This window comes from Periophthalmus magnuspinnatus, chromosome 5 (assembly GCF_009829125.3).
Source record: "Periophthalmus magnuspinnatus isolate fPerMag1 chromosome 5, fPerMag1.2.pri, whole genome shotgun sequence".
NCBI lineage: Eukaryota > Metazoa > Chordata > Actinopteri > Gobiiformes > Gobiidae > Periophthalmus > Periophthalmus magnuspinnatus.
In genome coordinates, this window is record NC_047130.1 from 27,023,086 (window position 1) to 27,051,076 (window position 27,991).

The 27,991-nt window shown below is 39.0% G+C and overlaps 3 protein-coding genes and 1 pseudogene across 3 annotated transcripts in view; 1 reads left to right on the forward strand and 3 right to left on the reverse strand.

Moving 5' to 3' along the window:
• aurka (aurora kinase A) overlaps positions 1 to 27,991 on the reverse strand; it is a 139,966-nt gene that overhangs the window by 93,633 nt on the left and 18,342 nt on the right. The window lies entirely within an intron of this gene.
• LOC117371026 (helicase with zinc finger domain 2-like) lies at positions 10 to 12,985 on the reverse strand. Its single transcript, XM_033966608.2, has 20 exons — positions 12,884 to 12,985; positions 11,027 to 12,526; positions 10,285 to 10,468; positions 10,077 to 10,184; positions 9,245 to 9,753; positions 8,120 to 8,740; positions 7,184 to 7,967; positions 7,034 to 7,109; positions 3,591 to 6,948; positions 3,424 to 3,509; positions 3,220 to 3,345; positions 2,979 to 3,140; positions 2,755 to 2,896; positions 2,534 to 2,662; positions 2,232 to 2,424; positions 1,903 to 2,049; positions 1,625 to 1,834; positions 1,074 to 1,230; positions 778 to 945; positions 10 to 407 (listed from the first exon to the last, which is right to left on the reverse strand). Exons 2-20 carry the CDS (start codon positions 12,361 to 12,363, stop codon positions 298 to 300), a joined length of 8,607 nt encoding a protein of 2,868 aa, XP_033822499.1. The 5' UTR covers positions 12,364 to 12,526; positions 12,884 to 12,985; the 3' UTR covers positions 10 to 297.
• si:ch73-267c23.10 (serine incorporator 1) lies at positions 21,178 to 27,945 on the forward strand. The gene is made up of 10 exons (XM_033966098.2): positions 21,178 to 21,301; positions 23,003 to 23,164; positions 24,265 to 24,458; positions 24,629 to 24,708; positions 24,848 to 24,985; positions 25,330 to 25,499; positions 25,595 to 25,685; positions 26,116 to 26,317; positions 27,013 to 27,240; positions 27,687 to 27,945. The coding sequence occupies exons 1-10, from the start codon at positions 21,263 to 21,265 to the stop codon at positions 27,820 to 27,822; spliced, it is 1,440 nt and encodes a 479-aa protein (XP_033821989.1). The 5' UTR covers positions 21,178 to 21,262; the 3' UTR covers positions 27,823 to 27,945.
• LOC117371592 (coiled-coil domain-containing protein 174-like) overlaps positions 25,254 to 27,991 on the reverse strand; it is a 60,716-nt pseudogene continuing 57,978 nt past the window's right edge.

Here is a 27,991-nt window from a genome sequence, read left to right on the forward strand (position 1 = left end):
GAAACACTTGCTTTAACAGATTTTGTTTATTTTTTTTTGCATTATTTTTATTACAGAACTAACACTTTTTTTTTTCGTATACACAAAATGAGAATCCATGTCTATAAAAATATATTTAGGTCATAGAAATTAATAAAATTACTTTGTTACCTCTCTGTAAAATATAAATATAATAATTTAAGATATGCTTGTACTTCAACAACAATGTGGGCTGCATAATTATGGAATGTCTCAAAGAATCAACACACAATTTTCATGGCTTTCCCGTTGACACAGATCCTGAATGATTTGTTTCTCTTACAACTGACAAACTGTAATCTTGTCTGCATCAGTTACTGCGTTGTTTCTCTTGTAATGGTCCAGAAGTTTTTTCCATGATCTACTGCAGTTGAGCAGTTCCATGTTTCCTGTTGAACACAGAAAGCACATTTTACAACAGTTCAATATTACAGTTAGTGATTGAGTTAGTTCCTGCCTTCTGTTGACTGGAAACAAGTGTTGCAATTTGAATAACTGACATTAGGTCTAAAATAAAATGGGTTACAGATGTAGTCTTTTAACGTCATGGTATGTTACAAATCTAACCAAAAAGAAAGTGGTTTGTATTGATTTTCTGTTAGGGAAAATCAGTTCTGTCTATGAGATCAGTTTGAGGACATGAACGTTGAACACTGTGGTGGTAGTAGTGACTATTCAAGTCCCGCATTGTACCGCACTGTGGTCCACTCATGGAGAGAAAACGTGGGCAAAATAGCATTGCACGTATGATTGTGTTACCTATAATACACAGTCCTTCTTTGGCTCTGGTGATGGCCACATTGATTTGGTTAGGATCACCGACAAAGCCCACATGTTTGGAGAGCCATGAGCTGCCTGGTTCAGACACGATCTCCTCTGTGGGCAGGGAACACACCGCTGATATTATCACATAACGCCATTCACTTCCTACAAGAGAAATAAAGGAGGTATGAAATCATTAATATACCTTTAATTTGCAAACATGAACGGTTGACCAAAATGAGCTCTTTATTTAGCACAACACTCAGTAAAAACAACAATTTAGGTATTCCAACCTTGGCTTTTCGTAATGGTGTTGACATTGACTTTTTTCAGTCCTTCCCGTTTCAATGCTTCCTTGATTTCATAAACTTGTGCGTTGTAGGGAGAAAGAACTACAATTCCTTTTTGCTCAATTACGGCTTCGTCTGTCAGCTTTTTGACAATGTCCACCTATAGTGCATAAAAAGACAGAGCAAAAAGATTATCACAAAGCATTGAAAAACTGCCATTACTGTAGCGTCACCTAATCTAGCAGGGCTATGCTGTGTTTTTGAAGGGTTTGAAGTTTTGTGGTGTTAGAATGTAAAATACATATTGGCAAATCACCATAATAATCTCAACTAGTCCTACGAATGTATTCTTTATAGTTTTGTTTTTTTTAACACCAATAATGAATATAAATATAATAGTTTATGACTTCAACCCCACCAGCATCTAGAAATGTATCTCCGCATAATCTTCAACTCTACTTCAGTCCTATAATGTATGTTTTGGCTTATGTCCAAATCATATTGATCACAAATGCTAGTCTATGTACCAGCATAATGTATAAATATCACTTTACCACTTTTTGTGTCTCTTCACGATTCGCTTTGGAGTTCTCATTGCCTTTTGCCGTGCTGACAACCTGGCGGACAGTTATTCCTCTGATGTCTCCAAATACAACAGGCATTGTCCTTTTGTCCACACGCAGCACGCTCTCTGGTCGCTCAACTCCTGTTTTTAGCTTCCCGTCGTAATATTCTTCTGATGGAAATTTGCAGATGTCCTCATGCTAAGAGTAAGAGTTAGAGCAAGATAATCAGAACTCAACATAAGATAAGAGTCAATGCAATGTTTTACCATTCTATATTGTATGTCCAGCATCACACTCCTCTTCTCAAGTAGTGTATAGTAGCGTTCAAACAGGGACTTGGACATGCCTAGCTTCCTCACACGATCATTTATCACAATAGGCCGCAACTGTTTATGGTCCCCAATAAGGACAATCTGGAGGGAAGAGGGAATTTTTTATAATCAATACCATCTTCACCATAGAAGCAGTTTATTAATAAAAGGTTATTAAAAGCTATATTTTGTAATCAGTTATGTCAGGAATTTACTGAGGACATAGTCCAAACTGATGAAATTCTAAGTCATTTCAAGTATTCAATTGTATTTAACGATGCCACCTTTTCTGGGTTGTTGGAGACGAGTGGAATGAGTGCTTGTGGTTCTGTTGCCATGGCACATTCGTCAATGAGAATCTGACGGGCACTAACTGTATGAGTTAGGCCTGGGGTGGACGACTGTGTACAAGTGCACAGGATGATGTCATGCCTCTCCAGCTCATATTTCCGGGCTTTAACAAGAAGCTTTCTGTATCTGAAAAAATCCTCATGTTACACAAGCCTGTCACATTCTACACACTACACATTTCAGTCTAGTACCTCTTTCTCATTACTTTATAAAAAATGTTTTGTAAACAACTTACTCTTTCACCTCCCCAGGAGTGAAGGGTGTTTTGGTCTTCATTGCAGCTTTTATTCTCTCATCAAAAGCTTTGATCTCAAGTGCGTGAGGGTTTGCAGATTGTCTGATGCGGTGATGCAGTGTGATTTTCCTTAAAAATACAAACAAGGACATACAATAAAATAATAACATTTTATTTACATTTGCTTTATGCTTGCTGTTTAATTTAATTATTTATCATACTTGAGACTTTGTTTAGAAGGCTCCGCTCGTGTCTTTGTAGAAAACTGAAGCACACATTCTGGGTATGGGTAGTCAAGCATCTCCACTTGTTCACTGTAGACTCTGAGGGCCTTAATGCTGTCTTCAAACTTCAACATATACTCTGCATTTAAGCATTCAATTTTCTAATTATTGTAATTTTGAGTCCTTAATTGTATTGAAAAAAGATCCTAAAAGAGTTGTACCTGCAACCACATCCACAGACTTATTGGAAGGTCCACAATAGAGAATAACTTGTCTCTTGTTCTTGTCCTCGTCCTTGATTGCATATAGTTTTCTGGGATTCTTTTGGTTCAACTCCCAAAAACAAAGCACAATGTACACTCCAACGACTGTCTTTCCCGTTCCTGAGAAGTAAATATTCTGCTAATTACACAACGCTATACATATATATAAGTACTATGTGTCAATTAAATGTGTGCTTACCAGGAGGCCCTTGGATGAGTGTAAAGTTGCTATTCAAAGCCATATCCACTGCCCTGAACTGACTGTGATTCAGAGATGGAAGCTTGTCTGGAAACTCTTTCCGCATAACTACATGGCTGGATGACACTTTAAAAAGAACATTAAACTGAGTAGATGCAGACATAGTAGGTGTTTACACATATGCAGTATTCAAGATTGATTTACCTTCTCTCGGAATGTGATGTCCAAGTGCTATACTCTTAACAAGTTCACATGCTTTGGGCACATTAAGTACAGCATTTTCTTTTCGTCTGTGGAAATGAAAAAGAACAAATCAAATTTAAAAAGAAAAACGAAATAATTTGTACAACACTATAAAAAACTTCACTTACATGTCAGGTAGAGTCTTTGGGATCAATTCAACAGTGAAAGTCTTCTTATCCTTGAAAATGCTGTCAGGAATATGCTCCATGGGACGGTGGTTGACATAGAAATGAACTAGTTTACCAGCTGGAGTCTTTTTTGTTCCTTTAAAAGTAGTAGTGACACCGTGGGCCACCCATGTGAATTCTGCAGGGTCCCCTGGTTTGGTATAATCTGATAAATCATATTTTTCTAATATGTCTTTTTTTAAAGGCAGATTTGGTTTACGTATGCACAAAAAACACTGTGAAAGGTTGAACTCAGTAATAGCCCACTCTTCGATCCATGTTGAATGTAAGAAGAAGTTTCCTTCAAGTGACTCTCCACTTCTTTCACTGAAGTTCACCTCTAAGTTTTCAATGATGATGCAGTTACTGTCTCTGACTGCACAGGTGGCTGACTCCATTCCACACAGAGGTTTCCAGATCTGCACATAGTCTTCAGGCTTCCTGTAGTTAATCTGAGAGGGGTTATCAGCACACCTGGAGAAGCAGGTGACAGGGTTTTGGATATGGTCGACACAGAGCTCAAACTTTGGTGTGACGCTAACCAGCTGAACAGCAGGGTTCCAGTACCCCCTGTGTACCTCACAGGTCATTTGGACCCGGAGAGTGTCCCCTGGCTTTAGCTGGAGGTTGATTTCTACCTCATGCTCAATCTGCTCTGCAGAAGGACTTGTGTGCACAGTGGTTTGTGAGGGTTCCCGCTCTGTCTTAGCACTCAGTATGAGAGACTTGGCTTCCTCCCAGTTTTCTTCTTTTATTGCGTCAACAGTGGACTTCCACACATGGAATGGAATAAGCAAACATGGACCTCTGTGACATTGTGTCCGTAACTCCCTGTGTAATCTGTCTTTGTCAGCAGCGTAAATTCTCCTCTTCCACTTAAGTATTACACATCCTTTGGTCTCGTCATATCGTGGCTGATCATCCAACTGCAGATTTTTATACATACATGAGAAGTCTGAAAATATGTCTTTGTGAAAAGGTAAAGACATAAAGAAATTGTCAGATTCTGCATCAGCCTTCACTACAAATGCTACTTTACAAAGATTTTGTTTCAAAACACCCACAGCACAGGAAATATTTACTGCTTTTCTTTCATACTCTTTTGCATCTTTTGAACTTTGGTCAAAGTCAGTACACAAAGCATTGATCTCCTCTTGGCTGAAGGGCACTTGATTTTTCAGTATGTAGCAGTGCACCAATCTCTGCAGCACTAGGTCAATGTAGCGTCGTATTGGTGAGGATGCCCATGTGTAGCTCCTCAGGTTAAGGGAATAGTGGCCAACATCTGCTTTTTCGGATGACATGGAACGGATGAAATAAGCTTTATTCGAGCACTTCCTAAACTGAGTGGTGATGAATTTAAGCTGTGGGTAGATGTCATCAGCAGCAATTAGATCCACCATTCTGTCATGATCACCAGCTGCTGCCGCTTCCTGGATGTTGTTCCATATGTACTGCAGCACATGGAAGGAGTTCCACAATGGATTTTGTTCCTCACAGTCAACTTTATGCCATAGACTAAAGGAGACAGGTATGACATCGGCACATTGTTCCTTTAAGTTGTTCAAGCTTTCCTGGGAAGGTCTTCGTTGGCAGCGAAGAGGCACAAAACTTCTTGTTACTAGTGAACTGCTGAGTAGTTCTGATACATACTTGTTGAATAACACACTGAGCTCTTCTATCATCAAATGCGCCTTCCGTTGACCTGGAAGATGGTCATCATCAGGCTGAGCGTATGGCCAGTTCTTAAGCCTTTCTTTCCTTCTGGCTTTGGCAAACTCAAATGCCAATTTGAGGCTGTGATCAACAGGATTTTTTGACATTTTATTAATACTTTTTTCAGCTTCCTCATATGTCAGCTTTGCATCAGATTTAATTGTTGAAAGCTCAAACTCTGGCTCCCCAAGAATTTCATGAGTTTGTTTATCAACTTTGAACATGAGTGATACGACACTGCGATCTTTGTCAGGAAGAAGACTAAAGAGTCCAGTGCTTAGCTCTTGAGGAAACATATGAATGGTGTGCTCAGACTTTTTATGGCAGTAATATGAAACGCAGCGTTGTCTTGCATCTTCATCCAGTTCATCACCAAAAGGTACAAAGCTAGCCACATCAGAAATGTGGATCCCTAAATTATAGTGTTTGTCATTACCATTAGCCTCTACACTGATGGCATCATCCAGATCATTGGCTTCAGGAGGGTCAACAGTGAAAGTGATTCTGCTGCTCCTGTTCTCTCTCTTTGATTTGTTTGCATCCTCTAAGTGATCTGGCGTATATAACATTGTGGGACCAACATTATATTGTGCACTGAGAATTTGGAGGGCCTCACTCAATGAATTTCCAATGGGCAGAACATCAATTACAACACCCAGCGGAAACATGCAGTTTTCTTTCCAGTTAATTACTTGCACCAGAAAAACATGATTCTGTTTAAACGTTTCATCAAGCTTTCTCCAACCTGCAAATGTCCGCTCACCAAATATTTGTGACCACACTGGAAGATGGTGACGTCTTTTCTTGTTGATGAGTATGCAGATTTTTGGAGCAGACTTTGAGATGGGTATCATTACTCGTCTAATGTACTGGTAATCACCAGAAGTGTTTTTACTGTGATCTTCGTCCTCAAGATAGCACAAAAGTTCCCGGGCTGAGTCAGACTTCTTTGTGATGGCAATCACTTTTCCTTTTTCTATGATCACTTCATCTCCAGTGAAGGCTTTCCCCAGATTGTCTCTTCCATCTATATTTATGCGTGCATGGGGCCTTGTGGATGGTATCACATAGCCACGGTTCGAAGACATTCTGACAAGTTTTCCATGTCTGTCAAAATGTTCATTGATTGCCTCTGGATGGTCTGAATTAGTTTTTGTATAAGATGTCTTTGACTTTTGGTAATTGTCCTGAGCATCTACACTGTCATCATCAATGATCAATTCCTCATTCAGTTGCTCATATTCACCTTGTAATTCTTGAAGAATGTTATCATTGAGAGTATTATTGTCCTCATCTTGCTCAGACTTCTGAAACCGTTTTGTTTCGATTAAATCTTTTTCAAAGTAGTCTTTTGAAAAAGACAATGGGTCAACACTGTTGCAGTGGATGCAATAGTCAATATAGTTCTTCCAGATCTTAGAGCATTGACCAAAGGAGCAGAGAGCAGCAGCATCACCAACAACTAACACCAGTGAGCGCGATCTGGTCAGTGCAGTGTTCAGGACACGCACATCATTGAACAGCTCCAGACCAGTCACCTGACAGGTCTGCAGAGAATCACGAGAGTGCACAGCTGATATAATGACCACTCTGAACTGCAAACCTGTGGAGCAAAAAGGAAGATTATTTGAGTTGTAGAATAGATGCAACTGCAGTTTGTATTTATGACATATAGTATTTAGGATCACCTTGAATATTTCCTAGATTGTGAACTTGAACTTTATTAAGGCGGTTTTTTGAAAGTTCAGTTCTTATCTTTTGGACCTGTGTGCCACAAAAAGAATATTTACAGTAATGTGTATTGTATTTTTGAGTGAAATATGATTGATCATAATTACCTGAAATCCCTCAGATATGACACATATGCATTGCTGTTCCTGGGGTCCCCAGGCTGAGGGCCAGTTTCGTAGAATATCCTTTACAGCATCAACAACTTTGTAGGCTTCTCGGCTGTTGTACCATGCCATACATCGATTGTGTAAGAGGCACTCTCCTCGGACATGGCTGAACCTGAGGGCAAGGCCATTTGAAGGAGGAGGGACTTCATCAGTGCTTTTGATAACATCACCTTTACCAACGTAGAAGTGAGTAGAAACAAAGTCTACTATTTCTCTAGTAGAGCGATAGTTTTCATTCAGTATGATTCGACTTCGCTGGGCAGAGTCACACTTGTGAGTCTGATAATAGTGGAATAAACGTGTCAGCAGAGTGTGATCTGAGCGCTTGTGGTCCACCACAGAGAAGAGCTTTGGCCCCATTTGCATGTGATCTCCAGCTAACGCCACCCGTGTGTCTGGTCCAGCAAGACCAAGAGCTGACAGAGCTTCACACTCCAACATCTGAGAAGCTTCATCGATCAAAATATGGCTGAAGTAACCTTCTGGCAGGTTCAGGTCATGCAGCTGTCGTGCCATAGTCGTGGTGATTATAATGACATTGTGCTGATCTAGGACTGCTTTGGTTGGTGGTAGGAACATGCTCTTGTCTTCACTGAGCAAACAGTGCTCAAGGGTAATTTCATCAGTGGCAGACAGTCCACGGGCTGTGTTAGCTTTGATCCGAAGTGGTCTAATTTTCACTTCTGTCTTGTGAAAATGGTCTCTAACGTACAGATCTGCAGAACTGAAATGAAACAAAACAAAACATGTTTACAAGTTAATCCATACCAGGTAGTCCTGACACATTCCATGTTCCTTGTATTTTCACTTTAGCAGTTCATAGAATAATACTATGATGACACAAGCTCATGTGAGGTGTTTTTGGTCAAGTCTTACCTGTTGGTGTGAGTGCATATAAGCACTTTGTTTTTGGGTTGTCGACACACCTCGATGGCAGCTGTAGCAAGGGTAAATGTTTTTCCTGTCCCAAAGGGACCATAAATGAGCAATGGAGCAACATTTTTCTGATTCTCTGCTGTTCCTGTGATGAATTCTACTGCTACTAGTTGTTTTGCATTTAATTTGTCACTCTGAATACTGCTGACAGGAATAGTGCAGTTTTTAAGGTCTGGGAGCACTCGGCGTAAATCAGGAAGCAAGTCCACAGTTTTGTGTAGACTGCAGAAGTGGTAACGGTTGAGCTGAAACTGGATCTCCATTTCAAGTGTTGTATTGCATTTAAGTGCTAGATCAACACAGCATCTTTTTGACAGTTGCAAATACATTACATTCTCAGTAGCCTGGTCCAGTAAAATGATGGCTTCATAGACCTTGCTGTTTGCCCCTTTTGATGGAGGAGCAATCAGCGCTGACTGGATGCTTCGTCGGAGTGCCAGACCCTCATGACTATCGGCTGTGAGACTGAAGGGAAGAGATAGTTCTCCAAACAGCTCTCTTCCATCTATGCCCCATAGTGTATGATGATCCCTTATTACCATTTCTCCACATATGTTTAGCCTGTAATAAATACAATATTGTTAGCATCACAGGCACATTAAATATCAATATAGCAGCTGTTTCGTGGACCTTAATGTGTCTTCATCTCTTTCATCAATTCATTGTATATTAAAGGTCAGATATTACACACAAAATTGATTCTTGTGAGCTTTAAGCCAAGTTAGAATGTTGTTACCTCATCAAAAACATACCTGGAGCTATGTTGTTTCATTTACACATGTTTGTTAGTCTGTCTACATTTCCAAAGCTCAAAATGCTCTGTTCCACCTTCTGATGTCATGTAGTGGTAGTTTTCAAGTTACCCTTTACCTTTAGTTCAGTGGTGACAATTCCAGGGATCAGCCTAATTTGCAGGATTTATTTGTCAAACATGTGTGAATAAAACAAAACAAAACTCAGCGCATGTTTTAATGTGGAAATACTATAACATAGATCAGAATATAGCACAGTATGAGTCCTTTAATAATTAAGGTAATGTAGGTATTAAGGTAAAGCAGAGCGTACCTTGACACAGCCTGGTCCTCTGCATGCTCCTCACTGTACAAAAAGTGATGCATTCGCTCTTTATAGTTCTCATGAGTGAGTTCTGTTTGGAGATTAAGGGTGGGCTTGTATTGAAAGTTAACCTGTGGTGGTTTGTACCGCTTTAGCATTTCTTCCTGGTCCTCAGTCCGTTTTATGCAAGGAATAATCATTCTATTTCCTGTGTGCCAGCGCTCAGCCTTTAGAGAGGAGGCTGCAGGGTTTCCAATTAGATCTTCACTGTCATCTGACAATGGCTGACCGACTGCCACTCTTAGTTTTTGTAACAGCACAGGTCTCATGCCAAAGTCCAGTACAAGCCACTGATCATATAGGCCAGGGAAGTCTGAAGTAAAACACACAGTGAATTCGTAAGTGGTGTCATCAGTTAAGAAGTGGTGGCCGGCTGAGTAGATGCAAGGAGTTGTGTCGTCAAGGGAAAAGCATGCTCCCGGTTCCTGCTTCAGCAACGCCACATGCACAAGTTGCCTCTAAACAAAATATGCAAATTTTTTAGGGTTAGTGCGCAGAACTAATGATTAGTCTGTCAGTGCAGTGTTTGAGAATCTAAAGGATGTACGTGACATTAGACTTTACAGAAAGGGGCAAAAACGACACTTTCAACTAATTAGTGATTAAATAAATTAAAAAAACAAATAATAAAACAGAAGATAACAATGTCACAAACAGCATTGTATGTGGATGATAAAAACTGATCACAAACATTACAAAGGTGCTGTCTAATGACTGGCATTTGTATTTCTGGCTACTTCCTCCTTTTGTAGTTTGTTCTTGTTAGTGCTACACATTGTACCTCTGTTTCCACTTGGAACTTCCACTGCAGCGTTGTATGATCCAGATCACAATTCAGAGTCAAATCTTCATCACAAGAGATGGTCACATCATCAACATGTTCAGACATCTGTTAGAACAATAAAAAATTGTATGGTTTGGCTGTCAAAGGTATAATACAGTTTTAGTTGCATAATCAAATCAGCATAACTAAAAGCACTGGTACTTACAATGTGCACCTCATTGCTGCTGCTCCTGTACTCCTGTAATAGTATTTCATTATAGCTCATGAGGCCCTGAGCTTCTAAGTTCTGTCTGATCTCGTCCACTTCTTCAGTGCGCATCATCCACTCCTTCAGCTCCTCTTCAGAGTGAGCTTTGGGACAGTTTCTTCCATATTCACATGTGTGTGGTCTACAAAACAGTTACATTTACATGTCACGATTGATAGGGGAAAATATAATACTACTATAGCATGGACACCACCAGCTTAGTCATTGTTAGTTCATCAGAGGTTATTCCCTACAGTGGAAGCATAGTCTGACTTGAATGGACAATGATCAAACTGTTTTGGACTTTTTAAATGTTATTTTGAGTGAATGAAATGAGGTTTCACACTTGACACACATTACTCTTGTTATTCTTTTGTATTTGTATTTAACCTCCTCTGTCTGGGCCAGCTCCATCTTTTTTTGTTCCCTTCAGTGTTTTACTCTGACCTTTTTATGTGCAGTACATTGTCTAACATCAGTTATTGACAATGTGTAATATTATATAACTAATGTAAATGCACTAAACTGCAGGTGGTGAGTTCATGAAGTCATATAAAAAATATAACTAGACTGTGAAGATATACTAAAGAGCAAAGTTGTTGTTTTTTTAACATTGGAGCATTCTCAGACAATCAAACTAAAATGACATGCCTAACAAATATAAATATATAAATGACTATATCAAAGGTGGTTTCCTGACCTGTCACAGAGCCAGAATTCAGCCCGTCTGGAGTGAGGAGGTGGTCGTTCTCTCCACCAGATGCTGGTGTCCTCCCGCAGTAACTTGGCATGCTCTATAGAGGAGCAGTGCTTGTAGAAGCTCTCAGCAGAAGGCAGGGAGAGGAAGCATACTCTGCAGTACATGGAGATCTGCTGTGGATCCTGTTGTGGCTGAAGCTGAAGAAGGAGTGAGCGGACTTTCAGACCCTCCAGTTCCGCCCTCCACACCTGCATCTCCACTTCACTCTGAGCCGACATGCAGTGGCCAGGGTTGTGCCAACATGGCTTACCATCCCTGACATGGCTACAAAACGTCAGGGGGGAGTTTTGAGTGTGTTTTGGTTGAAGTGTTCGAATCTGACTGAGCTTTTTGCCTTGTTCTGCTGGTTGATGGACAAGAAGAGGCTTCCATTTATGTGCTGCATCTGCTGAACAAGTGTCATTCCACCTTTTGGCCACCAGCTTTGTCGGACGATCGTAAAAACATTCTGTGCATAGCTCAGTGAATCGCCCAGGAAACTTTTGCATGATGTCTTGAGCTGCCTTTTCGGGGGTCATTACACTGGCCTCAGCAATTTGTCTGATGAAGTCTTTTACGTTCATCTGGTTGTTTCTGATATGGTTCCACACAGCTGCCTCTTCACTGCTCCGAGCATAGGAGCAGCCCTTTCCATGTTTTGTGCACCCGGAGCCTTCAATAAAAAAGTCGCACACTTGGTATAGGACATTTTGACCAAAGTGGCCATTTGTGGGTCGGTCAGCAACAGGTCGCCATTGATCAGAGGTTTTGTCTTTGGCTAGAAGCAGATTTTGAGTGCAAGAATGAATAGCTGATTTGACAGAGTATGTAATTTCTTTCTCTTGAATAGAACATTGATCACAGACAATCTTCAGATCTAGAGCTGTAAGATCTAGTGACTTTGTGGATGTGGGCCCAGCACTTCCACTTATATGAGCAACTGTATAACAGAGCTGTAGGTGGTCCATCCTATGTTTCTTCTCAAAGTTCCACACCTCAGCTTCTTCCACACTCCTGGCAAAGGTGCAGCGATTTTTATGCTCTGAGCAGCCATTGCCCTCCCTGAAGAAGAAACAAACCTGGTACAGACTGGGATTTGGGAACGTGGGGCGCTTAGAGACAGGCCTCCAGCGGCTTCCTCCTTTGGCCCGACACAACAACAAGCTCTGTGCACACTGGTGCTGCTTTGACTTTAACTTGTAAGTAATTTCCCCTTCTTTCAGGGAGCACTGATCACAAACAAGTCTGAGGTCATATTGGGTCAATAATGTCTCCAGACGGGACGGTTCAGCAGGCATGTTTACCTGTATATTGCTAGAACACAAGATTGTGGTCCTGCCAGTTGTGAAAGAGATTACAGTAGATTAGCCAGTGTTGATGAACACACTCATGATAAAGGGAGGGTGTGCCTTTAACAGCAGATGATGCTTGGCAGTGACGTGCACATTTAGTCTATTGATTCTGAAAACATAAAAGAAGACAAAGCAAACCAAAGTGTTGACATTTAGTTTCTCAATATTGCACGAAAGGCCACAGTGATTGCCACCACTAAACGTAGAAAAAAGTTTTGTTTGGGTTCTCCATACTATTTAGTTTAAAATGCTTGAGTTAACTTTTAGACACTATGCCAATGACCCTAAAAAACCTGATACTTGCTCTGACAGCGCCTTTGTAAAATAATTATATATGTTATGATGACAAATAGCCTAGGCTAAATATGCAATCCAGTACAGAAATGTAAATTAATTTTGCCACTTTAGCCCACTATAATAGTTTACCTAAATTTGTGGGTGTACAAAACTAAAAGATATAACTCACCCCACGATGCTGCTCACGTCTTCTTTTTTGCGGAATTACTTGAAACAGTCGTGCGATGCCACAATATAAAGAGGATAGGTTTCGTTTCCTTCTTATTCCGTCAGTATCAGATGCGATCTGGCGCATGCGCAGTGGAGCTGGAGGCTGCTGGTTGAAACCAGGACAAGTGTACAAGTGTCTTTCAAGACTTTACTGTACACGCACAAGTCTATACAACTGTAATATCGTGTATTACAGTTTTATAGACGGGTGAGAGCCAGCTCTGTCTCCTCCATGTTGAGTCCTTTGAGTCCTTCGTGTTATTTACTTTGTAGTCTATTGGCCAATATTACATCAGTTTCTGAACGTGTAACACCAATCAGAAAATGAAACTCAGAAGAACAGTTTTGGCAAAATTGAAACTGAACATTTTATTGTAAAAGCTTGGTCCACCGGTTGCAATTACCTAGGCCTATAAGAAGGTTGCTTATATACAAGTTATTATCCCATCATCAACCTTTTATCCGTCCGACGATCAGGCTTTATTTTTAGTTTTTATTACATTTAATTTTCCTTCTCAGTTAAACTAATCACAGTCGCGTTAGGCGTGTGTGTGCTGACATTGTGTAGCATATAGGTTTGAGAAGTTTTAAAAGTATTGTTTACAAAGCCAAGCCCTTCACGTGCATGTGATTGTCTCCTAGTTGCAGGACTGGGCCCAGCCCTTCACCTGCATGTGACCCCGGCCCCAGCTCCCACAACGGATGGAAATGAACCTTTAGCTGTAATCAGGTGTTTACATTCATGTTGAATCATGTCTGTTCATTAACATGCACTGTCCCAATCAACTAACCAACTAACCAACTACATACATACATACATACATACATACATACATACATACATACATACATACATACATACATACATACATACATACATACATACATACATACATACATACATACATACATACATACATACATACATACACAAACAAACAAACAAATAAACAAACAAATAAATGTGATTGTCTCCTAGTGACAGGACTGACTGATGAACATTTCATGTCAGAGTTGCATTTTCTATGCTATGAAACAGAAAATGTGTTCCCAGGTAAATTTGAGCTTTGAAAGCTCCTGTTATCTCTTTTTATTATTCAAATATATAAACAAATTATCTCCTGGACGAGCTACAGGGTTACAACACACTCATAAAACAAAATGACCATAGTTGGCTTCAAAATGTTGACCTTCGGGCTCAAGTTTTGATTCAAGGAAAACCAAAGCTGTACCTACTTGTAAATGGCGTGAGTGGAGTGAGGGAGGGAATGAGTTATTATGAATGAATTTAACATCTCTAAAAGACTAACCAAGTACAGAGGCTGCAAATTAGCATGTAAACCCAGCAGTGATCAGTAGTGTAGAAAGACACCAGTGGCGTGTGTCCATGTGTCATGTGTTGATGATGGCGACTGCCAAACAACTTCCGTTTTTTTGTTTTAGTTTCACCTGTCTTACCAAAGTGTTTGAAGAGATTTGATGCCCTTTAACAACATGGCTCCACACTCAGTAGAAATACAAAGTCAGCAGATGCCTTGTTAGAAGTCGTTTAACAAGATGCATGCTGCATTGCGCACTGTCATCAGAACAACATAAAACCATAAATTGCCATAAAACAATGTAATAATAAGGAAGCATTTATGACAGAGTGCCCTCTGCAGACAAACAGGTCGGAGTTTATGTCTCCAAGTTTAGCTGGAAGAAGGCCTACACTGTGCCCATGCTTTTTATTTAACATGTTCATGTGTTTTCTTTATAAATTAATATTTAATTGTATTGTTTATGATATTGAATGTTAAGTGTAAATAGTACACACTTTAACTTTTTTTTTTTAATTGAAAGTCAGATAGAGTTTACAGTAAACTATGAAGAAGAAATTCAAAATGCTCATGAAGTTTAGGCTATTTGTGTAGGCAATCAGCCAGAATTATTGAAGGTGCCCATTGGCTTTGAAAGAAAAACAAAAATCAAGGTACTCTTTATATATCAGTTTAAAAAAACAAAAAACAACTTTTCTGGGCTAAGTAATTTTAAACCATTCAAAAAGAATGTGAATGTGAATGTGAATGTGAATTTTGATTCCCCACATGTAGGGCCCTCAGCAGCCTTCTTCAGGTGTAGTTGGCAGCCGTTTGGGATAATAGATATGGACTTGTAAAGAGGAGATTGAGCTCCATTGATGAGTGGTTTTCTAAAGGTGTGTGGGCTATTGCCCACTTCATGGATGAAGAAGGAAATATTCTGCAACATATGGAATTCTGTGATAAATTTAATATTTGATGTGCCCAAAGAAAATATACACATACATTGTCAAGGCGCTCCCACAATCTCTCATAAATATAATTAAACAAGACATTATTCATTCTGTCATGAGGGAATCTTTATGTTGTCCGATTACAAGTGTAATAATAAATCTATCAGACGGTGCTTGCTTAATTATTATGTCACTAACTCCCTAAAAATGGATTAGATATTGAAGGATATATCAAGTAATAAAGCTTCTTAGGTACATCACACATATAAATCAAAACACTGAATTCATATATTTGTTTTAATACTGTTCAATGAAGTTACACATTGATTTGAACACTGTTTTTATACTAATTCATATATTTGTTTGAATACTGTTTAATGAAGTTACAAATCGATTTGAACACTGTTTTAATGCTTAAAGACTGAAATCAATATAATAGGGCCCTTTAAAGGCAACGTTGTGTGTTCTGAATAATGGGAGGCAGGTATGTGCTTTGCAGAAACTCCTTTACAGAGATAAAGCAGCCGGAGAGGACTCAAGGCCGCAAAACAGATCGGTGCAGTCGGGGGTGACCGAGAGAAGTGAAAGAGGTTTCGATGGCGGAACCAAGGCGTGCACCTGCTCAACATACTATTTGCATATTCATGATTGTTGTTTTTTACCTTTGGGTCTAGTGAGAGGCCGGCAGTCAGAGCGCCTGGCGTGAGTCTTGGATACATAGGCTGTTAGGGACAATGGTCTGACCCCAGAGCTCTGTATTGGACTGTATTAGTCAGGGAATACATTTTTGTGATTCTAACTGATTGATTCCGTCATCATTTTTGATAGAACACGCCTAACAATACTTAAATATTTTAGAAAGGAACAAATTAAAAAGATAAGAAACAAATGTTTGACTTTCCCCCTCCCCTTTAAAACAAAAGTAAAACAATTTAAAATTATAAAGGCAAGGCAAGGCAAGTTTATTTGTATACCACAATTCGTACACAAGGTAATTCAAAGTGCTTTACAGAATAAGAAGAATTAAAATCACACAAATCAAAACATAAATAATCACACATTATCATCATAAAATTACCATTAAAAGAGTAGAGTGCAGAATAAAAACCTTTCAGTCGTCTGCACAGCTGAACAGAACTGTTTTGAGACTGGATTTAAACATTGTCAAAGTCGAGACCTGTCTCATCTTCGGGAAGACTGTTCCAGGTTTTAGCTGCATAAAGCTTAAACGCTGATTCCCCATGTTTAGTCCCGACTCTGGGCACCAGCAGGAGGCCGGTCCCTGAAGTCCTCAGAGTGTGAGATGGTTCATATGGCACTAACATGTCGGAGATGTACTTTGGACCAAGGCCATGGAGAGACTTATACACAAGCAGAGCTGCTTTAAAGTCTATTCTTTGAGCTACAGGAAGCCAGTGCAGAGACCTGAGTATAGGACTTATGTGCTCGTACTTCCTGGTTCTAGTCAGGACCCGAGCAGCAGCATTCTGGATGTACTGTTCTGTCTTAATGCTCGTTTGGAGAGGCCAGTGAGCAGGCAGTTACAGTCGTCTAACCTACTGGAGACAAATGCATGGATAAATCTCTCTAAGTCTGGCTTTGACAGTTTACCTTTGATTTTTGCAATGTTTTTTAGGTGGTAAAAAGCTGCAGATGTTATTGATTTGATGTGGCTGTTAAAGTTCAAGTCTGAGTCCATTATTACCCCTAGATTTCTAGCCTGAGTTGAAGGTTTTAGAGAGAGAGACTGGAGGTGACTGCTGACACCCTTCTCTATGTTTCTGTAAACATAAACAAGATTTATCCAACTAATGAGTTTTTGATGGATTCAAAATATATATTCAAGTTATATTATGTTATCTCACTGTTCATTTTAAAGGTACTGTAATGTTCACTCTTTATTATAATCATTATATTCAACTATGTAAACTATGTAATCTGCACTAATGTTTGTTCTTGAGTCTTGCAGAAAATGTCTTTTGAAAATGCAGGATCCCACGGGAAGAAGGTCACTGTGAAACCCTAAAACAGAAACATCATGGGAGGATGTTTGTGCAAAGGGGAAGAGTGACCTTCTGGAAATGCAAAAACAGAATATATTTCTCTGTGAATTTCGTCAAATGTTTTTACACTGCTTGCAAAGTATATGTCCCCCATCCCTTCAGAGTGTGTATGTGTTTGTAACTAGGGTTTCCTAACTTTAATAAAAGGAGGAGAAAAACGGTGGGCCTTCAGAAATAGGGTGCGAGGTGTAACTGTGATGTCGTAACTGAAGGTTTTGCCTCCCCGCTTTTTCTCCTCAATATTGAGACAAAATAATCTCTCTTGTCTTCTCTTCTCTTTTGAACTGTAATATAGGTTAAAAAGGTGAACCTATCAGTTTTTAAGATGCAGATTTAAAATGGATTCTGACATTTGTGCATTTTGTGAGAGGGAGGCTGAGGTTTTGGATAATTTCATTGGATTAATTCTTAAGGGATTCATTTAGCAAATTTATCAATTAAGGCAATTATGTTTTGTACTTTTATTAAGGACAGCGTCTTTGACAATGGTATTAACAATATTATTTTGTTAGCAAAGCATTACATGCATAAATGTAGAATTTGATTATTTTTTTCCAAATGCAATTTCAACTGTTGATTTATATTTTGTTTTGTATGGTGTTTGATTTGTATGTATTTTGCCTTTTCTACAATTTAAAAAAAAAGTTTGCAGGCCTGCACTGCGTGATATTTTTAGTCTTTTCCCACCTCTAATGTTCTTGTGAATATATTATAGAAGGCTATCCGGATTACTTTGAAGTTTATTGAGAAAATACCCGGCTATTGGGGTAATCCAAATATATATTTTTTTCTGTCAACGCTTCTACTTAGGAAGCAATTCATCTTTAAACCACCAGCTGGCGCACCAAAACAGTGTTGAAAGCGTGTTAGATCTTGAGGCGGCATCTGCATCACTATCCAATCCAATCCACTTTATTTATATAGCACATTTCACAAACAAATGCAGTTTCCAAAGTGCTGCACAAATACATTATAAATAAAAACAACTAATTAAGTAAATCAACATTTAGACTAAAATCAAATGGCAAAATGAAAATAATAAATATGTATATAAGAGCAATAAAACAATTACAAATAAAATAATAAAATCAAATAAAACAAGCAAATAAAATCAATAGGAACAAATCAATAAAAGACAACAGAGGACCATACAACTCATGCAGAGTTAAAAGCCAGTCACTCATTTAGTATTGCTTTGAGATGCACATGCACATGTTAACAATGTGTAAAATATTTCTCCTGTTTGTTTTCTCATGTTTATAGGTTTATGCTGGAAGAGCGCAATGCCCACACGTGATTCCTTAGAAAATGACAGCCTACTGCTTTTATGCCGCGTTGCCCAAAGACGCGAGAGACACGAGTTCTTTTTTACTGATGTTACTGTTTATTTTTCAGTCCACACCGTAGAACTGGCAACATAAATATAACATAAAACATGGCTAACATTAGACACACTACACATAAATTACATATAAACATAAAAAAAACCTACCACATTGGCCTGCTAGTGGTACAAATCGGTGAACTGAAAACCTTTATTTTTCTTTCTTATTTTTCTTATAAATAGTGGTATTGGATAGGACTTCGCACGCGCGCTAAGAAAAACTGACCTGGAAACAGGAAGTAGCTTTATGACCTTAACCTAGATTTACGATTAAACTACATTTTTATTTGTAACAGTGTTATAAATGTTATCATCATTATAATCTCATAAATAATCAATAAATAAAGGAAAATTAAATATGAAACACATAAAAGAAAACGAGCCAAGCAAACTCTATAAGGTATTATGAAACGTAACAGCACCATCTAGTGGTCAAAAGTGAATTGCAACGGGTATAATTAACCGTTACGGCATTGACCTCTCGTTTTTTGGGTTCCTTAAGGCCAAAATCATAGACGTTTTCGCGGTTTTGTTTTCTATTTTTATTTTTATTCTGAAAACTTAGCTGCATGGCCATCTGATCATTGGAGCTCTGTATCCTTATGCCCTACTTTTCTAAAACAAATGAGAATAGTACTGTTAATTAGGCTTGCTTTCTCTCTACACCAGCAAATTCAGTAGTTTCATGCCCTTGGATGTCCTTAGCGGTGTGATGGATTCAATATATATTCAACATATGTTTATTATTCTCACTGTGCATCTTTAAGGTAATATAATGTTCACTTTTATATTAATCACTCTTATTATATGCTTTATATACTTATACTTATGCATTATATTAACTGTGTAATCTTTTATATGATTATTGCACTAATGTCTGTTTTTGGAGTTTTACAGAAACTGTGTGATGTGAAATTTGCAGGACCATACATGCAACTGGCTTAACACCAAAATAGGAAACACCTTGCACATTGAAGGAAGCGCAGTTAAAGAGTGACCGAGAGATATGCAAAAGCAAAATATATCTCAATGTGAACTGAGTAATATGTGTTTTCGCACTGCTTGCTACATATATCTCCCCCTTCCCTTGAGAGCTGTGTATTCTGTAACTAGGGACTCCTGATTCTTAATAAAAGAGGTGAAGGGCGGTGGAGACTTCAGAAGGAAGGGTACGGAGGTTGTAATCTGAAGGTTTTGCCTCCCCGTTCCTTCTCCTCAATATTGAGACAAAATAAGCTCTCTTGTCTTCTTTTCTCTTTTGAATTGTAACATAGGTTTAAAAGGTGAACCTAACACGGTGTGCACAGGTAAAGTGTTCAGGACTTTCAAAAGTGGAAAGAGCACGTAAAATTGTACATTCTGGACTCATTTGTGGGTCTGAGGGTCTTTGGTGCATTTTTTGCCTCATGATTTTTATTTTCAAGCACGATTTTCTGTATTTTGGCTCAACAAATGACAAATATACCCCCCTCTGCACTGTTCCAGGGATCAGACTGGTTAAAATAGTGACATTTCTCACGTAAAACTGGGACAGATCACTGGTTTTGGATAAATCTGTTGGAACGGGACACAGGACTCAAAACTGGAACTGTCCCGAGTACTTCTGGTGCGTTTTTTAGGTTAGTATATGTATTTTTGTGTGAGCTCACAGTTGTAGTTGGTGTAACAGGCAATCTGCAGTTAAATGGTGATAATAAAATGGTGTGCAGACAAAACATATTTAACCAGACCAAAGAGATGACAAACACAAAAGAAAGAAGAGGAGTCCTGGCGTTTATGTTATAGCCTATTACAGATTCTGTCAAAAATTTTCCCCAAGTAAGACCCCTGTTAAAGTATGAATCTGACAAAGAGACATCATTTGGGTGTTTATGTGGAAAACCATATCATAATTCACTATCACCCATCATATATATATATTTTTTTACAAATTCTGTAGCCTATAACAGACACATTTTCAACCATGACCTTGGTTTGAGATTTTCTTATCTTAAAAACAACATTTCCAACATTTCTCATTTTCCCCACGCTGTTCAGTCCTCCCATCATTGTTTTCAAGTCACAATGACCCCTCAAACGTTTTCTGATCTAATCTTTGCTTTGCTTCACACATTTACAATATCATGGTCATCACATTTCTTTAGCATATCTTGAACTTTTTTTTATGCTTCTACTGATTTCTTCTAATTCCTTCACCCACATTATATTCATGTGAAGCAACAACAGTGATTTTATATATAATCTTATTTATTATTTTCTATAAAACCTAATGTATCAATGTGTCCCATATGTTTGCTCATTAGCACAACAGATTAATATAGTGCAATATAACATGACACTAATCTCACCTCTTTTATTAAAGCCATACATTGGAAATCATGTCAAAACTTTCGACTGAGGATGAGGAAATGAAATGAGATGGTCCTGCTCCAATGGCCCTCAGGTCACTGCAGGATAAACGCGCGGTGACGTCATGTGCGCAAAGCGCGGACCGGAGCGCGTGAGAGAGCGGCAGAAAGCAGCACAGAGGAGTACAGAGAGAGAAGTACACAGAGAGAGAAGTACACAGAGAGAGGAGCAGGTAGGAGCAGGTAGGGCTGTGCAGGCGTGCGGCTTGTTCGTCTATGAACTCCAGTCATGGGGGCTGTTTTGGGGGCCCTCTCCTTCGCAGCCTGGGTAAGTCATCTTCAAGTTATATTGGCTTTTTGTGAGATAGGATTGTGACTGTCAGTTCAAGGGTCTGCAACTTTGCACACACAGGTTAAATAAAATGTTGGCCTACTTGCATTTTCATTTTTGTTTAGACGTTACATTGCAAATACAGAAACGCTGTGATCTGGGTCCTCAGAGTTAAAACCATAACACGGTCATCTGTTTCCACGTGATTAATTGGATTAGTGGTTGTTGTTGTAAGGCTAAGCGTACAGCAGATACATTGTGCGTCTGCAGCATTCTCCTAAAACAGCTTATTTGGAACAATAGTAGATGTAATTGTTTATAATAGACCAAATTATTATGTAGGTTAGTATACCCGTTATAAATGGGCTCTTGGAATAGGCTAGATATGTTTTCTTTCACTTAATTGTTAATGTTTGTATCTTTCATCATCCCCTCCCAATATTGAAGGCTTCCTGATAACATACCAGAAACTTTGTTTATTTCATTGTTAGACAGCATGTGCTGTGCCCCAGACATCAGTCTAATCTGACCTGTCTGGAGGAGCATTAACTTGTAGCTCTTCTTATCTTTGGGCTCCTGGGGCTAAGTCCTCTTGCTCTTTTATAACTCAGATCTGACTCAGGGAAAGTATTTATTTCAAAATCACAGACATAAGAAGGTAGAAGTGCACATTTATAGAGTTATACAAAATAAGTAGCAGTAATAGGTCTATGGTGCTTATGAAAAATGATGATTGTTGCCATAGAAATCAACTATTAGTTTCAGTGTCAGTGTTTTGGATCAAGGCAGTGATTTGGTGTGAGCTTTTAGGACACTTGGAAATCATGAGTAAGACTTGAATATAGTTTGTAAGCAGTCACATGTGATTGGTGGAGACAATTTGGTTATCATGAAACTTTGGTAAGGACATGTCTCTAAAGGCCCATATAATTTTTAATATATTAGATTAAGACATCCACAAAACATTTCAACAGTATGTACCTTTTTATGTTGATAAGACACACATGATGATCCTGCATTTAAAGTAAGACAGTGTTACCCACTTTGCACGTAAAAAATATTTAACACCACATACAGTACATACCTGATTTGAGTATGCATTAAACAATGTCAGGTGACACTTCTGTCAGGTGACAACTGGGTTCTTCTCATTGACCAGTCCTACAAGGCAAGTACCATGAAACACTGGCAGTAAGTTACACGTTTGCTTTTTCATAACACTCAAATCTGATGTTGCTTTGTCAATTCAACATTAACAGTATTGTGTAGCGTCTGTGTAATCCCTCAGTCGTCCAGGTCTGATCCATAGCAAAAGACGAAGTTTAAATCTGTCAAGTGGACAAATCTTTGTAGGAGTGAAGATGTTTCGCTGCTCATCAAAGTTCAGTTCTGGTCAGATTGCTGGTGGACACTGCCTTATATCTATCTGAAGGGAGGGGCTAACTACACTGAAACTGTAAACAGCTATTGTCTCCAGTTTCAGCCTTAATGACCCTATTGAACTGTTAATGAGCCTCCTATTCTTTTTGTTTGCTTTGGGTCTGAGTATGGAATCATGGAATCATAGATCTGTGTCTTTGTTTAAGGAAAGATTGTCTTTCCTAACAAAAACAGCTTCTTTAACTCCCCTCTCAAACAAGTATTGTGTTGTAGTTTTTGTAGTTATTTCACTAGTGAGTGTGTTTGTGATGTCTCTAGGTGCCGTGCCTGTGCAGCAGTGCCACTTGTCTCATGTGCAGTTGCTGCCCCCACAGCAGAAACTCCACTGTCACCAGGATCATCTATGCCTTTTTCCTGCTACTCGGGACCATTGTGGCTTGTGTCATGCTGTCGCCAGGCGTGGATCAGCAACTTAAGAGGGTACATCAGTCACAGTTATAATTTATTGGGACTAGTCTATTAAACATGCATATTATTACCTCCTACTCATATGACCACCACTGGGGATGAATAACAGTTGCCATCGAATAATAACTTATATGAGTCACAATAAAACTGAGTGGACTCTTGCTGTGTCACTTAATACTTAATACTCTTAATTAACAGTATACTTCATAATTAAACTACTTGTTTGCTAAGTCTAGTAGTAGTATTTGTAGTAGTAGTAGTATTGTTATTTAATTCATTCATTTTGTTCGATTTTCTTGATCCATAATGCATTATAATACATTCATAAAGTATTTTGGCAAGGTGATGATTGTTATATTGATATCAGATTAAGAGGAGAGGTAGAGCGCTTCAGTAGGTCATAAAAATATTTTTTAAATCGCAGAACAGGTGCTCTTCAAAGGTTAACTTCAAATCTCAGCAGAATGTGGCCCTTATTTAATAATGTAAAAATGGGCAAGGTACAAACCCGAGGCACACCGACTGAAATAAAAAATTTTCTTTCTTACAGGAAGCGCCTTATAATGATACTTTGCAACTGACGTCATTAACTTTCCCTAGGGCTGAGAAGCTAACCGTAGGCACTGCGCCGTCTGAAGCGCTGTTACTCAAGATAGACTTTAATCTGATATTTGTTTTTTTACATAATTCAGCCATAAAGAGCTGATTTAGTTGAAATTACAGTAGGCGAGCTGATTTTTGCTCTTAAACATGTCTTTCACATCTAAACTCTCAGTCACAAGATAGCTAGCATAAGCCAACACTTTTTCAGTTAACAATGAATGTTTATTTATGATTATCTTTAAACTTTTTAACAGTATTTGCTAATATGTACATTGTGTCACCATGTAACTGCTGAACATTCCACCATAGACATACAGTACATGCAGTATACCCCTAAAGTCAAATCAAAATATCAATAGCCTATAACTGGTCTAACACATGTGCTTAGCTACAGCCTTAAGTCACACACAAAACAGTTTTCTGTTTTGTGTGTGACCTAAGGCTGAAGCTAACCACATGTCTAAAGTATTTTTGTAATTAACTGAAGACTTCATGTATTTTACGTGCAGATCCCGGGCTTCTGTGAAGACGGTGCAGGTTCCACAGTACCAGATTTACAGGCCAATGTCAACTGTAAAATGTTTGTTGGCTACAAAGCTGTGTACCGGGTTTGCTTTGGGATGAGCATGTGGTTCCTGGGCTTGTCTATTTTCATGATAAATGTCAGGAACAGTAGAGACCTTCGTGCTGCAATACACAATGGGTAAGTTGTGTGCACTCCACATATGACATGTATAAATGCTGTAATATGGCCAAACTATTAATCAGATAGTTATATATGTTTGTTTTTATACTTTTATATTTTTAAAGGTTCTGTCATATCATTATTGTTATTTATTTCATTTCTTCTCTCTCTCTCTCTCTCTCTGTTAGATTTTGGTTCTTTAAGTTTGCATCTTTAGTAGCAATAACAGCAGGTGCCTTCTACATCCCTGACGAGCCCTTTACATACAGTAAGAAATCTGTTTTATTACAAAAATTATGGAAATTCATTCACAAGTAAAATGACTTAGTTACAGGCACTCTATAAAAGGGTGCAATTTATAAGTATTGGTGAATAACAAAAGTGTCTATTATTACTTTGTGTTGCAGCGTGGTTTATAATTGGCTGTGGCGGAGCGTTCTTTTTCATCCTGATCCAGCTCATTCTGCTGGTCGACTTTGCCCACTCCTGGAATGAGGCCTGGGTGGGGAACATGGATGCAAGTAACTCTAGGGGCTGGTATGCAGGTTAGTGATGGGGTAAACAAATGCCGCCACTATATCTAGTAACAACACCAAAAATATTTATGACAATGTGTAAGTGCCTCCCTTTCATAATCCAGCATCAATTGCCAGAGTGGCTGTGAGTGGCTGAAAAGCTCCTTCTCCGTGAGCTCCAATGCAGACCAAACAGAATTTATCTTGGCGCTTACATGTTTCAATGTAGATTAATTACGTTCTGTGAATTCAGTCACAAGATATCACAACCCAAAGCATGTCAAAATGTTGAGAATATCAATGACCCAATCTGTTTTTATGGTGATTCATACAGTACCTTTTGTTTTCATCTTTTGTTGTGTGCTTTGTTCCAGCCTTACTGTTAGTGACGATCTTTAATTACCTGCTGTCAGTGGTGTCTGTTATCATGTGCTTCCTGTTGTACACAAAACCTGACCAGTGCCACCTCAACAAATTCTTCATTAGCTCCAACATGCTGCTCTGTATTGTAGCCTCTGTCATCTCTGTTCTGCCTAAAGTCCAGGTACTGGCTGATATGTAGACGTAGTGATATAGCAGCACTGGGCGAGCCAGTGCATGAAGTGATGAATGGATTCAAACTGAGTTGTCTGTGTGCAGGAGAGCCAGCCCCGCTCCGGTCTCCTCCAGTCATCTATCATCACCCTGTACACCATGTTTCTGACCTGGTCGGCAATGACCAACGAGCCTGGTGCGGGCAAGCTATTAATGACACACTAACTGCCGCATTAATCTCATTCATAGTTTTTGGTATCAACAATTGTTATAACCATTAAGAACCACAAAGCGTTACCAGCAAGTCTACATTGTTGTGCTGTGTAAATGTGTTGGAAACAGCAACTGATCTAAAATGATCAAATTTAAAGTGTAACAAAACACTGCTAAACAACTCCACCCACTGCCACAAGAGGACTAAAGGGTGTGGGTCGGCATGGATGACAGTGTGATTGGTCTGACAGGCATCAGCCACTAAATGGCAAAAAACTCTAAGAACAGTTGACAATGCTACTAAAACATTTACACAGTTCAGTTTTTTAAAAAGCTATTTTTAAGCTCCAGATTATTAAGCAAATTTCTCACATTGCTTATTTCATATTGTTTTCTCATCTTTCTGTCTATAGACCGCACCTGTAACCCCAGCCTGTTGAGTTTTTTCCAGCAAATGGCAGCCCCCACCCTGGCCCCTCTGGTGATCGAGAATCAGACAGCTGTGGTGATCTTAGACACTGAGGAGCCTGTGCTGACCTCCCCCTACCTCGAGTGGTGGGACGCACAGAACATTATTGGACTCACTATTTTTGTTCTCTGCATTCTCTATTCAAGGTAAGACTAGCTCTGCTCAGAATACAAATGTGCATGTAATGAAACAGAAATCAACACATGACAAAATTACATCTACAGTAATCTGTCTACAATGTACATACACTTTCATTATTAATTCATTATTTTTCATAATTAAAATTTGAACAAAACAAAAAAACAACAAAAACAGTGAGGCACATATTAACAAAATTAACACATGAACACTACCCACATTCAAACAATGGCAGACATCCAAACATTGTTCAGTCACCACTTTGTCCTTCACATTTAGCCTCCCCGGTATCTTTGCACACGCCGTTCTGTATTTATCACTCTGAACACAGGTTTTGTTCCAATAAGGCAACTGTTTCTTACCTCCCAGCAGGGAGGTAAGAAACAGAAACTGGGTAAGAAACTGGGTGACTTGGTTAGGTCACATGGTAACCAGCCCTTCATGAAGTTCTACACTTTCCTCTATATTCGAATACTGAAAATGTGGCTGTATATCTTAATGTGACTCTTCAATGTTAGTGCAACAACAGTTTTAAGTGAACTGGATTTACCATTTCATTCGTGACTTCAGTGCCTCATATGACTCTGTATGTAGACTGGAGATCACAATGGATAAATGATGCTGTTTTTGTTTTACATTTACCTTTGAACTCAAATGCTTCGAGGTTTTGGTGTTCAACTTTTTGTCCATTTACTATACCCAGCATCCGTTCCTCCAACACGAGCCAGGTGAACAAGCTGACGATGGCATCCAGAGACTCAGTCATCCTGGCGGAGAGTGGCAGCAGTGTGGACCTGTCAGAGGAGCTGCCCGGGCCCAGACGAGTGCAGGATAACGAGCGGGACATGGTGCAGTACAGCTATTCCTTTTTCCACTTCATGCTCTTCCTGGCCTCGCTTTACATCATGATGACTCTCACCAGCTGGTACAGGTATGTGTTGCTAACATTGACCGTATAAAGAATATGTTATATATACAGTCTGTGGCATTTATTTTTAGGTTTTACTGGACAAATAGTTGTTAAACCATATTGGTGTGTCACTGTGTCAATGGTTTTATTACAAACTAAATCACAAATAACACTGACTAACATTTTATTTGGAGGTTTATTAAATAGTATTTTTCACTTAACATTTTTATCCTGAAAATTCTAAATTGTAGCTTAATTTTTGTACTGCCATACCATTAGATTAGTAAACTAGATTAGTGTAGTAGTATACCTTTCACAAAATTACTAACGTCTGTAAACTCCCTCTCTAGGCCACCATCCATTTGTTTTTAAGTCAGCTATAGATGACTAATGTTTCTGTGATTGTGTATTTTATTAATGTGTAAGGGAGGACATAGAGGTAAAGTGAAGGTGTGTTTGTGTTGCAGCCCAGAGGCGGACTACACTATCAGCAGCACATGGCCTGCCGTTTGGGTGAAGATCTCTTCTAGCTGGGTGTGTCTGGCCCTCTACATGTGGACCCTGGTGGCCCCCATGATCCTCACCAACCGGGACTTTACCTGAACCCTCCTAGTGTCTTTTTTTTCTCCTTTTTTGCAGCAACATTTCAAAGACTTTGCAAGATGTATTCTAGTGCCTCTATCACTATAACTGCCAAATGCAGGTGTGTGACGTATAAAATAAAATTGTAAATTGTGACCAACTCACAGGGTAATAGATGTATAAGCATGAA

Coding starts and splice junctions, on each gene's coding strand:
- si:ch73-267c23.10 (XM_033966098.2), top strand. CDS start 21,263: ATGGGGGCTGTTTTGGGGGCCCTCTCCTTCGCAGCCTGG. Junction 24,709..24,847: donor TGACGAGCCCTTTACATACA/GTAAGAAATCTG, acceptor TTTGTGTTGCAG/CGTGGTTTATAATTGGCTGT. Junction 25,500..25,594: donor CTGTTCTGCCTAAAGTCCAG/GTACTGGCTGAT, acceptor GTCTGTGTGCAG/GAGAGCCAGCCCCGCTCCGG.
- LOC117371026 (XM_033966608.2), bottom strand. CDS start 12,363: ATGCCTGCTGAACCGTCCCGTCTGGAGACATTATTGACCCAATATGAC. Junction 7,110..7,183: donor TCATATCTGAGGGATTTCAG/GTAATTATGATC, acceptor TGTGGCACACAG/GTCCAAAAGATAAGAACTGA. Junction 408..777: donor AGAAGGACTGTGTATTATAG/GTAACACAATCA, acceptor TGTGTTCAACAG/GAAACATGGAACTGCTCAAC.